Consider the following 16262-nt stretch of genomic DNA (forward strand, 5'->3'; position numbering starts at 1 on the left):
CTTGTCAGTGTTCGCTATTATTATCTAGTTTCTTCAACAAGTTGCGGTTAGTTGATTTCCTGGGCAGTTGGCAGCCCACCTGCTCTGTTTATTTTGAAATGGGGTCCCTCTTTGTTCAGCCATAGCTTGTCTAGGATGGCAGGTGTGTGTGTGTGTGTGAGAGCTGTGTCACCTCTGCCCGGGCCTGGAGGACAGCTCCTGTGACAGCCTGTGTGCCAGGCCTGGTGGCCACCGTGCCCACCCCTCCCAGGCCCTCCTGGGCTTGCCACCTCAGGTTGCCTGCATCTTAATAGCTGTCCTGGTTTGTCTCACTCTGCTGCTCGGTCAACTCACTGGGGCACCTGTCAGAACAGGTCCGCTTGTGTTGCCTGCTCTTGACCTGTCAGTATTAGTAGGGTCAGGAAGGCTCTGGGGTGAGTGTGTTCCAGCCTCTCCTGGCCCTGTCTGCATTTGCCCCTTTTAGGGGGACACATGAAAATAGCTTGCAATTTGCCATGTGTATGGACTCGCTCAGGAACATGCTCAAGAATCTTAAGGGAATCAACAAGTCAGAATTTTAACTAAATTTAACTATTTTCAAAGAGAGCATTTTCTTGATAAAGATGTCTGGCTGTGAGTATTAACCATCTACCAGGCCTAGTGCTGGGCTTCCCGGGTGGCCCTAGTGGTAAAGAACCTGCCTGCCAGTGCAGGAGACGCAAGAGATGAGGGTTCGCTCCCTGGGTCGGGAAGATCCCGTGGAGGAGGAAATGGCAACTCACTCCAGTATTCTTGCCTGGAAAATTCCATGGACAGAGGAACCTGGCTACAGTCCACGGAGTCGCAAAGAGTCGGACACAACTGAGCACGCGTGCTACTGATACTGAAGCCTAGTGCCGGGCATCGTACATCTCCTGCCATGAAGGTGGTCCTGTTATTCCTCCATTTTACAGATGAGGAAACTTAAGGCATAGAACGGCTGAATAACTGGACTCAGGCAACCGTCCAGCAGTAGAGCTGGGATGTGAACCCAGGTCTGACCATCCCTCTAGGGAGAGCTGGGCTGGCATTCCTGGGATGGCTCAGTAGTGACATTCTGCTGTCTGAGCCCTTTCTCACTCTCCATAGTGTTGGTGATGTCAGCCCCGTTACAGCTGAGGGACGTGCACAGGGCTTAGGGACAGACACCCTGTATCTTTGAGCCTTTGTGCGCTGGAGAGGGTGGTCCCAGAGCTGATGTCACCTCAACCCCACTGCAATTCCGTTCCTGGGTTCCAGGTCCGATTTCTTTCTTGTGTTACCTAAGCCCTGTATGTCCTTATCTTGCTCTGCCCAGATAAAACGGTCTCTTAAGAAGAGAGCTGGGAAGATTTTATAACAGAGAAGGCTGTGGGTAGTCGAATGGCCTTGGCAGATCCCTGGTGAAAAGAGGTGTGGATACACTTGCCAAGCACCCCCGGTCTTCCTTTCCTGAGAGATGTCTGAGGGGTCCCAGCCGGGAGTGGCCCCAGGGAGTCCCACTGTTTCAGCTGCGTGCTCGTTTTTAGTCTATTAAAACCATTTTGTCTACTCTGGGGGCTTGGGGGAGGGGTGAAAGCACTGACAACTGGACTGAAGATCGTGGCTGTGGGGACTTCCCTGGTGGTTCAGTGGTTAAGACTCCAAGCTTTCATTGCAGGGAGCACAGGTGTGATTCTTGGTCAGGGAATTAAGATCCTCCATGCCGCAGGGTGGCCAAAGAAAACAGGAAAAAACCCTGATTCCTACCGATAGGTCATTCTCTGGGAATACGTCTAAAATAATATATATATATATTAGTCCCTCAGTCGTGTCTGACTCTTTGTGACCCCATGAACTATATGTAGCCTGCCAGGCTCCTCTGTCCATGGGATTCTCCAGGCAGGAATACTGGAGTGGGTTGCCATTCCCTTCTCCAAACACATATATTTATGTATATAAAATACATATATATATATATATAAAACATATATATTTGTATATATACATATATAAATAAAAATACATAAATACATAAATAAAACACACATATATATGTAAAATACACACACACACACACATATATATATCTAAAAGCATGGGTGTGGAGTTGCTGCCTCAATGCAGTAAAGGCCGTGTGATCTGAGGGATGTCACTTAGCCTCTGAGCCTTGGGGATGAGGATGGTCCTCGTGGGCCCGTGGGGAGGGTAGGTTAGGATGAGGGCTGTAAACTGTGACGCGTGTGAGGCATCTGCCCAAGATGCCTGATCTGCACACGATCCAATGTCATCTCTTGGGTGCGCTTCAAGCTAGAACGGACAGTCACATCACTAGTGGGGCATCCTGGTCTCACCTGGAGCTCAAGGTGGTGGTTCAGTGTCAGAGGTGTTGCTTAGACCTTGATGGTAGAGAATGGATTGTAAAAGTGGGGGTAATGCTGACCCCACCCCACCCCCCACCTTGTGCTCAGAACTGTTTCTACAATCAGATCTCTGCTTTGTTCCATGGGAGCCTGCAGGTATCTCAGCAGATCAGTAATCCACCCCGGCCATTTGGACACTCACCTTTTGGGATCTCCCCCCACCCCCTGTCCTGGGCTCCCTGCTAGTCATCAAAGCCACAGCCTTACCCATGACTAAGGCCACAGAGATGGGAGATGGGAGTAGATATATGCAGGTGCCTGCGGGCATACTGGCTGCATATGGGCATTCCAGCTGCTGGATACGTCTTATCGTTTTGTCTCCATGGTGATCTTTGGAGGCTGATCTTTCCCCTCATTTACAACAGAGGAAATGATGGCTCAGGGACATGGTCCATGGCCTGCAGTCCTTGAGCTGGTAGGAGGTGGGGGTGAGATTTGAACTTGAGTATCTCTCTGGCTCTGATCCCCATGATCTTTCCATTGAAGATGGGGAGAGCTCCCTCTTTCTCTTGCAGGAACACCTGGGCAGCTCTCCTTGAAGGGGATGCAGTGCTCTGCGTGTGGCCTGGAGCGGGCAGGCTGGCAGTGCTCCTCCTGGAGCTGGCTGCTCTGGCAGTTTCTGCGTCTCTCCAGCCTCTTTCTGTCTGATCTCCTCTGGGGGTTTCAGGAGGAGCTGAAGATGGGGATTCTGGGGAATGACTTTTACCTTTGGTGGGTGCAGGGCACCCCTCTGCCTGGGAGGTGGAGAAGGGGGCAGACCTCAAGTGGGGAGCCACCTGGGCTGAGGTGCCTGGGCCAAGTTAGACCTTGGGGCCTGAAGGCTTCTGGTGGGTAGCCGGCCCCCTCCCCACTGAAGCACCGAGCTCTAAGAAGTCAAACACGTGTTGACTCATTTGTTGGAGAAATTCAGCTCATGGGCTTCCTGCATTCCAGGGTGCTGGTATGCCAGAAATTCTCTGGAGGAGCAAGCAGGGAAGTCTTGTCTTAGAGTAAAAATGCTAATAAAACATCTCTAGAATCTGCTCCTTCCTTTTCACCCACACAGCCACTGACTAAATTACCTTTTGTTCTCATTTGCTGAATTGCCTTGGCTGCTTAATTGGCTTCCCTGTTTCTGGTTTCTCCACACCCACTTCAATCTGTCCTCCACATGGTTTCCAGAATGATCATTCAAAAATGCAGATCTGACCACGTTTCTGCCTTTGTATTCCTCCCCACGCCTGCAAGATTGAGTGCAGATGCCTTAGTGTGGCCTTCCTGGACCTTCCAGAACCTTCTGGGGTCTGCATGAGGGGTCTGCCCCCTGGCTGACTTTGCTCTCCCGTCTTCCCCATCCCCTCTAGTCTCTGGCTACTTGCCATATACATATATCCCTTTCTTTTTTTCCACATAAAGGTTTTCTTGTGACTCTGGCCTTGCCTCTGCTCTGCCCCCCACCTGGGTGTCGTCCCTGCCCCTTACCTTCTGTCCATGTGTCACACTCCACACCCCACCCCAACCTATTGAATCTATTTCGGGGATTATCTCCTCTTTGATGTCTTTCTAGGATTTCAGCCCCCCCACCCCACAGACCCAGTCCCCCTGGGATCCCACAGACCTCTGTGGCAGGACCCAGGTGGCATACTCCATGTGGCATCAGCTGTCCCCATCTGGAGGGCCCCACACTCCCTCTCTGTACGGGCTCAGAGTCTCTCCACGTGGTCCCTCCCTCAGAGTGGTCATGGCAAGAAAATAAAAAGTACAAACCAAAAAAGAAAAAAAAAAGGCTAACTTGGGCTTAATAAAAATGTAGCTGCTCTTTGAAATTTGCGAAGACGTTTGGAGGAATGCTTGTGGATTGCACGGGACCCCAAGAAGAATGGAGAGATATCTTTTTTTTCCTTCTGTAGGTTTTCCAGAAGCAAACAGGAAGACTTACAAGATTTTAGAAGGAGGTTTGAGATGGTGCTGGGAGGGATTGGGGGCAGGAGAAGGGGACAACAGAGGATGAGATGGCTGGATGGCATCACCAGCTCGATGGACGTGAGTTTGAGTGAACTCCAGGAGTTGGTAATGGACAGGGAGGCCTGGCGTGCTGCAATTCATGGGGTCGCAAAGAGTTGGACACAACTGAGCGACTGAACTGAACTGAACTGAACTTGAGATAGTGCAAGCTTAATAAATGTTAGCAGTAAAGACTGCTTTCGACCGCAAGTAACAGAAAATGTGAGTTCCACAAACAGACTCTGATGTCTCTCCTGCAATGAGAAGTTTGGAGTTAGGTGGCTCATGTGTTTAGCAGCTGGACAGAGGTGTCTTTGGACAACTCTTGGCTATTCTAATCTTCAAAGCAGGGCTGTGGGAAGCCCCAGAGACTGCCCCACTTGTGAGGGAAACACTTTCCCGGCATTTCCAGTGGACACGCCCTCGTATCTCATTGCCCAGACCTGTCATACATAGTTAATTTCAAAGGGAGCTGGAGGTGGGGCCCGATCACGAAAGAGCCACGCTGGATCCCATCCTAGGTTGATTATGTGGATGTAAAGTCAGGGTTGAGAACCGCTGACTCGGATCAGTTCATCACCGGGCATGGTGCTGCCCTAAACAAAATCAGCCTGTGAGTGCAGAAGAGGTCAGGCATGGCTATCAGATGGGTAGTGAGCAGCACCTAACATGGCACCCATCATGCCAGGGGAGATGGCTATCACATTTGTCAGCCCCGGGTATTTGAGGAGCTCCCCTGCCCTGGCCGCTCACCCCTGCACGGTTCTTTATCCTTTTCTGTGACGGTCTCAGTTGCTAGGCAAACAGTTGTGTTTCTGGAAAGAAAGACCTGCCTCCCCAGTATACACATTGCAGGCGCTTTCAGATCAGGGTTTGAAGTGGGCCCACTGGCAAGAACCCCTCTTTGCCGTTAGGTGCAGCCTCTGCCTTTTTTCCAGGTCTCTGCTTGATAACTCACATCCGGGTCCCTTCTGGTGTGCAGTGTCAGGAACTCTCTGGGATTTCCTCTTGTCATCCAGGGCTTGAGAGCTAAGCCGTGCTCTGTGGGCTGGTGAACTTCAGACAGGCATGTGGAGTATGTTTGAGTTGAGACACAGGCTGTGTCGATTAAGGGGTCTGGTTTGTGGGTGCCTCAACCCCTGTGTCTCCTGACGGCTGCTCAGCAGACGCGCTGAGTGTTGGGGCCATCAGGGATGCTCCGACGGTGGACATACCTTCTCCCCTTTCTTTGTCTCCCCCTGTCCGGTCAGATCTGTCTGTGGACACATCTGTCACTAGTTGATGACGCATCTTACACATCAGTTCTTCAAGCTTATGCGCCAGGCTGCTTATGGCCATGTCACAGTGCCTCTCGGTGCTGGGAGCCCGGACCAACTTTCCCGATGATTTGTTGAACGGATGGGTGATGTATAGAGGTTCTTCTTCCTTCTCTTGTGTCGTCAGTTCAGGCCCAGGGCAGTTAGGGGTTGAAACAGGTGTTTGGCTTTCTCATGATTTAGTCCAGTATGTTCCCGCAGCCCCTGAGGACTGCTGGTTCTGAAAAGCCCATGGGGGTATTGGGTGCTTGTAGTGTTGAATTGACGTGGGAAGCAAACCTGCCACGGCAGCCCCAAGACTGCTCACGCACTGGCTTTTTAAGGCCAGCGTTGCTTTCTAGAGCACGTTCACTTGGCCCACCCTTGGCCTCTCAGGTAGCAGCTGTCTTAGGATATGTAGGTCAAGGGAATGCCTTTCTCTTGGAAACCTTTCCTTCTGAGTCTCAGGACCTCAGTGGAATGGCAGGTGTTGCCGAGAAAATGAGGCTCCTTGGCTGTCCACCCTAGCCTGGCTCAAGCTCCCTCTTTCCCCAGAAGCCTCTTGGATACTTCTGAGCCTAATCGGTCCCTCCTTTCCTGCGTACTTAACACCCCCAGCACCAGAGCAATTAGAATGGGCGATGCTATCTAATGGGGATGCTAATTGCGCAGAGGAACTAAACAAAGTCATCATTGCCTCTGGGCAGGGTCTCCTGCTATAATGGCCCCTGGTACTCTCAGCCATCAGCAAAACCAAAGACAGATCCTATTTCGTCTTGGTCGGGGGTGGGGTGGGGGGGTGGTTTGAAGCTCCCATTTGCGGCTGATTGTCAGGCCCCAGAGTTCGCAGCCCCACTGGAGCCAAGGAAGAGGGCGGGAGGCCCTGAGTTTCCAGCTGTGGCCTTCTCACCCCTGGCCTCCTTGGGAACGGCTCCACTTGTGGTCTGGGGCAGACTTGTTTGTTTGTGTTTGAAGTTCCCCGACTCCGAGTTTGACGTCAGGGCAGGGTTGCTGGCGGGAGGCTTGGCGGGGAGAGTGTCTCTGTAACAAATGCACGTGTCTGGCAGCTTCTCCTGGAGGGAGAGCACGGGTGCGTGGGGTGGAGGGAGCGAAGGATGGCTGGTTGCGAAATGCCCAGTTTGGGAACTGAGGTCACTTTCTCCTCTGCTCATCCCCACTTTCCCTGGCATGCTGGCTCTGTCCCTTGCCTGCTCACGGCAGCCCCCCGGGTACCCTTGAGAGATCCGTGGGACTCAGCAGTGCCAGGGCTGAGGCACTCTTGGAGCCAAGCTCCTGGTCACACCCACAGGGGAGTCGTCAGCCGAGTCATGACCTCCAGAGCCTTCCTTACTATCTCAGAAATAATTTCGCAACATGTTGGCCATGGCAGTCAGACCAGACTGCTTAGCTGGCGGGGTTAGCCGGGGGTCCCCAGAAGCGCACTCCAGTTTCGGGGAGGAGATGGGAGAAGTAAGAGGAGCCGCCCCAGGCCCTGGCAGACCTGGCTGGTGCCCAGGAAGGAGCTGCAGCTTCAGGGACTGTCTGGGGAAGGCTGGAGTAAGTCCTGAGAGCTTTGGCGACTTCGTAAAGTTTGGGATGGGTTAGACAGGGACCTGGGCTTCCCAGCTGGCACTAGTGGTAAAGAACCCTCCTGCCAGTTGCAGGAGACATAAGAGACACGGGTTCGATTCCTGGGTCGGGAAGATCCTCTGGAGGAGGGCTTGGCAACCTACTCTAGTATTCTTGCTTGGAGAATCCCATGGACAGAGGAATCTGGAGGGCTGAGATCCATGGGCGTCGCAGAGTCGGACATGACTGAAGCGACTTAGCATGCATGAAAGCACAGGAATATGGCACTAGCAAAGACTGCCATGGACGTCCTCTTAAGAATATTTCGTGCAGCCCACCTAGGAGGAAGGAGTCAGGGTCCCATAGGTGTGGGTGAGCTGGAGGCTGGTCCGTGAACTGTCCCTGCTGGCTGGAGGGCTGAGTGAGCCGGGGGAAGGGGTGGAGGTGTGCAGGGGCCTGCAGGGGCCTCGCTTCACTCTGCAAAGCATGGTAGGGTCTCCTTGAAAGGGGCAGTCCCCTGGCATCGGGCAGGGTGGTAGTTGGTTTTAATGATTTCAGAGCAGGGGTCAGGTGTAGCCCAGAGGGTAGGTTCTTGCACAGAGGACCAGAGGCGGTGGCCCATCGTGGCTGGAGAGCGTGGAGAATGTAGGGCAGTCTGTGGCTTTTATTCAGAGGACTCACCTCCTGGGACAGTCTGGACAGGACTGGATCCGATTGAGCCAGGTAGGCTGCCCAGCACCCACATCTTGACATCGCTCTTCTTGTCTCCCATCAAGAGTCTGAATGGGTTGTGACCTTTTTGGTTGTACAGAGCTATTCTGTGGGAAAATGCTATGCTTAGGGGCTTTGGGGTTGTGTGAGTGTTGGGACACCATGCTTACCTCCTGGAATTTTCATTGAGAACCCAGGGAGAGAAGAGGATAATTTACTAAGTACTAAGTAAATAGAAGAGAGAGACTTGCCTGGCGGTCCAGTGGTTGAGACTCCAAGCTGCCAATGGAGGGGGTGTGGGTTTGATCCTTGGAGGGGAACCAGGATTTTTACAAGCTGCATATATGGAGAAAAAATAGATACAATTATGATTACTACCAGGGTTGCTGATTGAGGATTGAGGTGATCTGCATAATTGAGAGAGCTCACTGTTGTACATGGGAGTCTGGTGTCCCTCTCAGCCTGTGTTGGGATTCGTTGCCCATTTATGCCTGTCACCTCTGTCCTTATAGACTGGCCCGCCTGCCCTGCTTGAGACGGCACGTCCTGGGACTCTGGGAGGGCCTGGCACTTTGCCGAACGTTTTACATCCGGATTTTCTCATGTAAATCGTCACAGTAGCCCTTTGGGAAATCAGCCCCATTTTACAGATGGGGAGCTGAGGCTGACAGGTTACATCTGTGTTCACTGCTGGGGGAGGGTGATGGGGAGGGGCTTGGAGGCCAGGTCTCTGTGTCCCGAGAGCCAGAGTTCTTCCTCGGAGCTACACTGCGTCTTGGGTGTGTTTGGTGTAACCGGTGGAAACCTTCTGGGGCTTGTGTTTTTGTTGGTGGTGTTGTTCCAAGCTCTTTCACATATAGTTATTTTGACTCCAGCTTCTCTAAAACAATACCGTTTTATGGTAAGATTGAAGCTGAGCTAAGGGAGATTTCCCCAAGAGCCTTGATCTTACATGTCAGAACTGGAACCGGAGCCCAGATCTTTGAGCCTCGGACACTTGGTGAACACTTGCCATGCGTCATGTCTTGGTGATACCAGCGGCTGTTTGTCGGCTGACTTGATGCTCTTCTGCTCCTTCTTTAAGTCTGACTGAGCCTCAGGGCAGGCGCAGGATGCACGCTCATGACGTGAAAGAGTATCAGAGGCGGACGGAGACTTTCGTTCCAGCCTCGGTCCGCCCCTGTGGCCATGGTGCTGATGACTCTTTCCCTCTCGCCGCTGGGTCCCATTGCTGAAACCCCAGGTGTTCTTCCCTTCTGGAATTTCTATCTGGCGGTTTTGTGGTTAAGAGAAAATGACGCTACCCATGAAAGGCCCTGGTGGAGGCCCCTAGGGCTGGGCTGGCCAGCCCGCTGTGGTTTGTCTGGGAAAGTAACCCCTGGGTGGTTCTACAACTGTGGCCAACTTTCCAAAAAGTGAGAGCAGTCTTATTTTGCTTGGGTAGGCACTGTGCGCAGCACGCCGGACACCTCCTCCAGCAGAACACAAATCTGCAGGTGTCGTTTCTTCTTTCCAAGCTTCAGGACACCAACCCCCCCTTGCCCATGACTCATTCTCCTTCCTGGTCTTCACGGCCAGCCAGGGCTATGGATTGTCACCTGGGTACAGTGAGGAATTCCTTTAAGTTCTGCTGGGTCCTACCCACTAGTCACTCTGGCTGCCTTTTGACAGGAACTCTGAAAAAAAATGAAAGTGTTAATTGCTCAGTTGTGTCCGACTCTTTGCAACCCCATGGACTGTAGCCCGCCAGGCTCCTCTGTCCATGGGATTCTCCAGGCAAGAATACTGGAGTGGGTTACCATTCCCTTCTCCAGGGGATCTTCCCCACCCAGGGATCAAACCTGCGCCTCCCGCATTGCAGGCAGATTCTTTACCATCTGAGCCACCTGGGAAGACCAGTGAGGACCTCTAGCAGCCTTTAAAAAAAGAAACCTTTCACTCCGCTTCAGGGGAACCCACTCTGATTTTTGAGACTTTCCTGAGCCATCACTTGTCCAACTAACGTTTGTTTTCAACTCTCATTTTAATAAACATGAGTGCCTGTCAGGGCTACAGAATGTAATATGTGTTCAGTTGTTCATTCATTCAACAAAGGTTTTACCATAGCAGACCATGCGCCAGGTGCTATGCTGGCTCCTGGGGACACAGTGGTGATCAGGTGATCAAGAACATAGACTAGGCACCTGGCCTCAGGGATTTTCCCATCTAAAGAAGGAAGAAGACAAGCCAAATATTAAATGTGTGATCTGATAGAGGACAAGGGCTGAGGGCCTGGAGGCTGAAAAGGGCTGGACTTGGTGATGGGGCTGAACTAGAGAAGCCCCCAGATCCTGGCTCATTGCCAAGGCCAGGTTGGCTGATCTTGATGTTGCCCTGTGTTGGCCAAAGTCTTAGCACAATGAACAGGTTATTCATCGGCTCCCAGGGGTGTGGCCCTTGAAACACTCCGGCTGGGGACGGATAGACCTCTTTGCTGCTGATGTCAATGTCAGCAGCCCGACCTTGTTGCTTCATGCGGAAGAGAATGGTTTTGACTTTGCACAGTTAATTGATTTATTGCCCTATCTCCGGTCAGCAATTTGACACTGTGGTTTGAGAGCAGTTTGGAGTGGAGGGCAGGCTGTGGGAAACCATTTAATGTGGGGATGAGGCCCCTGTATTTCCTTCTCTCCTTCCTTTCTCAGGCATCTTTGAGCACACATTATGTGCCAGGTGCAATAATAGGTTTGAGGGGACAGTCCAACGCGGTGGGCATAGTTCCTGCCCTGATGTATAATAATGGGGGACTAAGCAACCCACTCCAGCATTCTTGCCTGGAAAATCCCATGGTTAGAGTAGCCTGATAGGTTACAGTCCATGGGGTCGCGAAGAGTCGGACACGACTTAGAGACTTCACTTTACAACCTAGTTTTGGGGGGAAGTTTCCATACTATAGTTCAATCCTCCCACCTGACTGTGAGCTGGAATCATCCTTGCTTTGTACAGATGAGAGAACCAAGACTCAGGAAAATTAATGAACTTTCCTAAGGTCACACAGTTAAATGACAGAAACTAGATCTGAATCAGATTCTTTTTTTTTTCTTTTTTTAAAATTATGAAAGTATGATAACACATTTACATAACACATTAAATTATCAAAGTCTGATAACACATTTATGTTACAAGACATTGCAAAATACAAAACAAAGTTACATGTAGTTCTACTATATATTACAGTTCTTTTTTTAAGTGGATAAATTAAGATTTTCAGTTGGAGTTCCAGTATTGAATCCAGATTCTGTTCAACTCCAAAATCTGTGCTGTGTTCACTGCCCCGGGAGATCACATCTGGAGGGGGGGACCCGGTTAGAAGCTTGAACATGAGGCCCTCTGTAATAGCGGCTCCCAGAGAGGTGTGGACAGGGCACTAGGAAGGGGAGAACGGGGAGGATTCTAATTAGCCTAGGGGGTCTTGACCAGACCAAGGACACTGTGGCTGGAAGAGAGAAGGACGTCCAGCTGCTACAGACATTTGAGCAGAGGCCCAGGAGTACAGACGTACAGAAAGTATTAATATTTGAGGACCAGCTCCTAGGTGAGTGCTCACCTGGAGGACTGGGTGGGTCAGGGGTAGGGTGGAATGGAGATGAGGCTGGAAAAGAAAGCTGAGGTCCTGAACTCGGAGTGGCCTCTTGTCACACTTGGAGAAGGGCTCCCCAGGTGGTGCTAGTGATGAAGAACCCGCCTGCCAATGCAGGAGACACAAGAGACGATCTCTGGGTTGGGAAGATCCCCTGGAGGAGGGCACAGCCACCCACTCCAGTATCTGGAGAATCCCTTGGACAGAGGAGCCTGGCGGGCTAGGGTCTATAGGGTCCCAAAGAGTTGGACACACTGAGATATTTACAGATAAAAGAACAAGGAATGAATTAGCAATAGCAAAAACTCTCGGGGGTGGTGGGGGGGCAGTAGGTACTGGGAAGTGGCTCCCGAGGGCAGGGTTCATTCATGCAAGACTTTGAAGGTGGTGCTTGTCTTGAGGGGAAGCTCCCGAGTTGCCATCTCGGCAGCTCTCATGGGGTCCCCGGGTCGCTGAGTCTCAGTGGGACCTTCCCTCTTTGGGTTGTCGCTCATTTCCCTCTGTTTGAGTCCACTCCCTCTTCTTAATCAGTCCCAGCTGCACTCTGCCCTGAAGGTCTTGCCCCTCCACATTCCTCAGCACGGTGTGAGGCTGTCGGGCCCAGCATTTGTCAAACAGAATACTAGTATTTACTCTTATTTGCAGCTTTAGCCTTTTGAGACTCTTTTGAAACCCGTGGATGGGCTTTGCCCGGAAAACGCATAGATTCATGTGTCTGAAATTTGCATGCATTTCAGGGAGCGGGTCTTGAAAGCCTCTTGGTGGACCCCAGTCAGGGACCTTGGCCAATAGAGCCACAGCCCACCGGCCTGGCCGGCCCTCAGGATGTGCGTGCCGTGGGCTGGGCACTCATGCTGAGGGCTTCGTTTCTTCTTAGCCTCCCTGAGAGGGAGGTTCTATTCTTACCCCCCATTTTCTGGAGCAGGAAACTGAGACTTTCCTGGGGGCTGGGCGTTCTGTAGCTTGTCCGAGGTCACAGGGCTCGGGTGTGTCTGAGCCCTCGGGTCCTAGCCCGGGTAATCTGATTCTTGGCTGGAAGTCTCTTAAGTGGAAGGTTACTCATCCTCCCCAGGCCCCTGCGTTTTTCACATCATCCATCGCTGACTGCCCCTACCCCTCCCCTCCTCCCAAGCAGGAAGCCCTTCTTCTTCCCGTTCTCTGTCCTGCCCAGTCTTGCCCATTACTTTCTGAAGAGCGTGGTCCTTGGTGGGAGGTGGGGAGGGTGGTGTGGCCGCCGGCCTTGGGTGGGACAGAGGGTGGGGGTTGGTTCTCTAGGCTTCCCTGCTGGCTCTCCCAGACCCTACTCCTCTTCTCCTGCTGCCTTGGTTTCCTGCTTCACCCTGCTTGAATGGCAGCAGAGGGGCCACCCGGCAGGCCCCCGTCCTTATCTCACGGCTCGTGTTTGCCAGAGCTCCCCGAATCACGTCCACGTGCCCCGAGTGAACCCGCTTTTCTGTCCTGGGCTCCCCGCAGGCGAAGCTGCTCCGGTACATCTGCAAGCAGTGGCACTGCAAGCTGAGCGTGGCCCCGGGCGAGAGGACCTCGGAGCTCGACAGCTACCCTCGCTTCAGCGACTGGCTGTACACCTTCAACGTGAGGCCGGACGTGGTACAGGTACGGGGGCTATGCCATGGGGACTGGGGTCTTCGGGTGGGAGGTGGGCGAGGTGTCGAGCAAAGGGACCACACACAAACCCGAGGACCGGCTCCACAGTGGCTACGACCCATGGGGCAGGGGACGGCAGCCACAGGAGGGACCCAGGGACACGTGGCTCTAGCATGCGTCCTGGGTGCCATCACTCTATGAGCCAGACAGCCTGACCCCACCGCTCATAGGTTCATCATGAGGACAGCAGCCAGCGTTTCTGGAAACACTGACTGTGCAACAGACACGGTGTTGAATACTCTGTATAAATAATCTCACTGCATTCCCAAAAAGCCCTGTGAAGGAGTTACTATCATGATTGCTGTTTTACACTTGAGAAAATTAAAGCACCATTTTATACTTGAACAAATTAAAGCGTGGATAGGTCAAATAGCTTGTTTAAAATCATACAGCTGATAAATGATAGTTTTGGAATTTAGAAGCAAGGATCTGAGTTTAGTTTTCCCCTGTAAGGCCAGTAATAATACTGTTTTCCTTCCTTTGTTCTCTTTTCCCATCCATCTAACCTACCTACCTACCTACCCACTAAAGTAATCAACCAGTATGCAAGGAGAAGGTCAGAGGTCAGAGGCAGCTCTCCTGGGGTATCAATAAATCAGTGCTTGACAGGTGTTGTTCACCCAGGCAGGTCTTTTAAATCCCTCATTTCTCTTCTAAAATGGAAAAGATGGACTTTACTGTTGTTGTAAAAGTAACACGAATTCATTTTATTTAGACACTTTGGAAAACAGAAGAAGAAGGGGGAAAAAATCACATACATATTACCACCACTCAGAGAAAAATCTGTGATCATTAAGATTTTGATAGTTCCTTCCAGCCTTTTTTTTTACCCTAATACTTAAGTCTTTTAAAAAAAAAATCTCTAGATGGGTTAGACCTGTGCTGTCTAGTAAGGTAGCTAATATTATGTTCTTGGAATGTGGCAAGTCCACACTGAGATGTGTTATGATTTCAAAGACATAAATTCAAAGATGTGCTGAATTCTGACGACGTGATCCAGAAAAAAGAAAATAGTAATAACTTAATATTTAATCTGTTGAGATGCTGTTTTGGTTATATGAAGCTAAATAAAATGATTTAAATTTATTTCATATATATTTACTTTTTAAAGTGTGGCTATTCAAAAATTAAAATTTAAGTATGTGGTTTGCATTATATTTCTCTAGGGCAACACTGATTTAAACCATCCTGAATAAACAATTTTATATTTTACTCTTATCATTGGACATGCTAACCAGCATGTTTTCCTTGTATTTTCACACTTGGTAACCACCTCCCACCCCACTTTCTTTCAGGAGCTTTATAATGTCTGAGTATATGTGCTGTCGTTTACCAGGCAGAGGTTAATTCCAGTTGTTGACTATTGTATATGTCATGGTGGTTAATATTATTTATGAAGCTGCTTGTATATTTAAGAATTTTCACTAGGAGAGAGTCCTTGGACAGGAGGTGACTTGAACTTAAGAAATTCCTGTCATGGGTGAGAGAAGATGGGGTGAATGCGGGCTACCCACAGGGCTCTTCTAGCGCCTTACATGCTCCCAGCCCTGACCCTGGCCCCAGTGGTCCTCACAGTTGTGACCTACGTCAACTTTTAAGAAGCTGGCAGAAAAGAGTTGGCTCATGAGAAGTTTGAAGGAAACTGCTTTGTGAGATGGAGGTGCCTTGGGTGTATTGTTAACAGTCACAGGCACGCATGCACATAATATGTGTGTTGTTAGTCGCTCAGTCACGTCGGACTCTTTGTGACCCCTTGGACTGTAGCCAACCAGGCTCCTCCGTCCATAGAATTCTCCAGGCAAGAGTACTGGAGTGGGTAGCCTTTCCCTTCTCCAAGGATCTTCCTGACCCAGTTATTGAAGCCGGGTCTCCTGCACTGCAGGCGGATTCGTTACCGTCTGAGCCACCAGGGTACCACCCCCTGCTTAGTCGCTCAGTGTGTCCGACTCTTTGTGACCCCATGGACTCATGGCCCACCAGACTCATGTCTGTAGCCTACCTGGAAGGTGCTGGGGCCCCACGTGGGCAGTGACTTGCCCAGCATCGCATCAGCGTCATCCCTACTTGATGATGAGGACCACCGGCTTCAGAGTGGCCAAGTTACTCTATGAAGGTCCCCAAGCTGTTAACAGGGGCAGACTTGAGGGTCAAACCCGGGGCTGCTGGACTCCAAACTGTGCCTTCTAACTTCCTTTCTTGGGCTTAAGACATCTTTGGCAGATGGCTTTGCTCCGTGAGGGATTTCCCTCAGATCTGCAGAGATATGAAATATCTTGGAGACCCAGCCTCACCCATGTCCGTCTTTGAGTCTTTGAGAGAGGAGCCAGCCGTGCCCAGGGCAGAAGCTAGGACCCTGGAGGCAGGCTGCAGGAGCTTTTTGGCCTCTAGGGAGCCCTCTGGTGGCAGCCGGGACAGGGGTCTCCCAGCTGGGCCCAGAGGTGTCGTGGATCCTGAGCTAAGTGTTGTCTGAATCACAGTCACGCATGAGGACTTGCCTAGTGGTCCAGTGGCTAAGACTCCATGCTCCCAATGCAGGGGACCCGGGGTTTGATCCCTGGTTGGGGAACTAGATCCCACATGCTGCAACCAAAGAAGACCCCACGTGCTGCAACTAAGGCCTGGTACAGCCAAATGAATAAATATTTTTAAAAAGCAATCAAAAAACAAAGTCATCTGTAATAGTCAGAGCTGGGTGTAAATGAGGGGAGAGCTCATTTGTGCACAGGTTCAGGCAGGCTAGAGAGCCCACGAGCCAGGTGTGTTTGGGAGCCTGGATGCTCCCTGGCGGAGGGCACTGGGGCAGAGTCTGAGCAGAAAGCAGCTGTGTGTGGGTGCTGGGATCGGGGTGAGATGGCAGGAGTGTCTCCGGTTGCTCTGTGTTTTACTTCAAGATATAGTGGAGACGCATGCCCCTCCCTCCGTGTCCCCTCACCCCTCCACCTCCCTGCCTACACCATGGTCCAGGCCCCCATCCTCTCGCCCAAGCTCCTGCAGCAGCCCCAGAACTGTCTCCCTACTTTA

The 16262-nt window shown here is 51.3% G+C and overlaps 1 protein-coding gene across 3 annotated transcripts in view; it reads left to right on the forward strand.

The window, feature by feature from the left end:
* Nucleotides 1-16262, forward strand: part of KSR1 (kinase suppressor of ras 1) — a 162003-nt gene that overhangs the window by 76728 nt on the left and 69013 nt on the right. For all 3 annotated transcript variants that reach the window (XM_070772726.1, XM_019981309.2, XM_019981310.2), the window contains exon 2: nucleotides 13050-13190. In XM_070772726.1, coding sequence (XP_070628827.1) covers nucleotides 13050-13190 — 141 coding nt within the window. The remainder of the gene's footprint in view (nucleotides 1-13049; nucleotides 13191-16262) is intronic.

This window comes from Bos indicus, chromosome 19, assembly GCF_029378745.1.
Source record: "Bos indicus isolate NIAB-ARS_2022 breed Sahiwal x Tharparkar chromosome 19, NIAB-ARS_B.indTharparkar_mat_pri_1.0, whole genome shotgun sequence".
In the NCBI taxonomy this organism is placed as follows: domain Eukaryota; kingdom Metazoa; phylum Chordata; class Mammalia; order Artiodactyla; family Bovidae; genus Bos; species Bos indicus.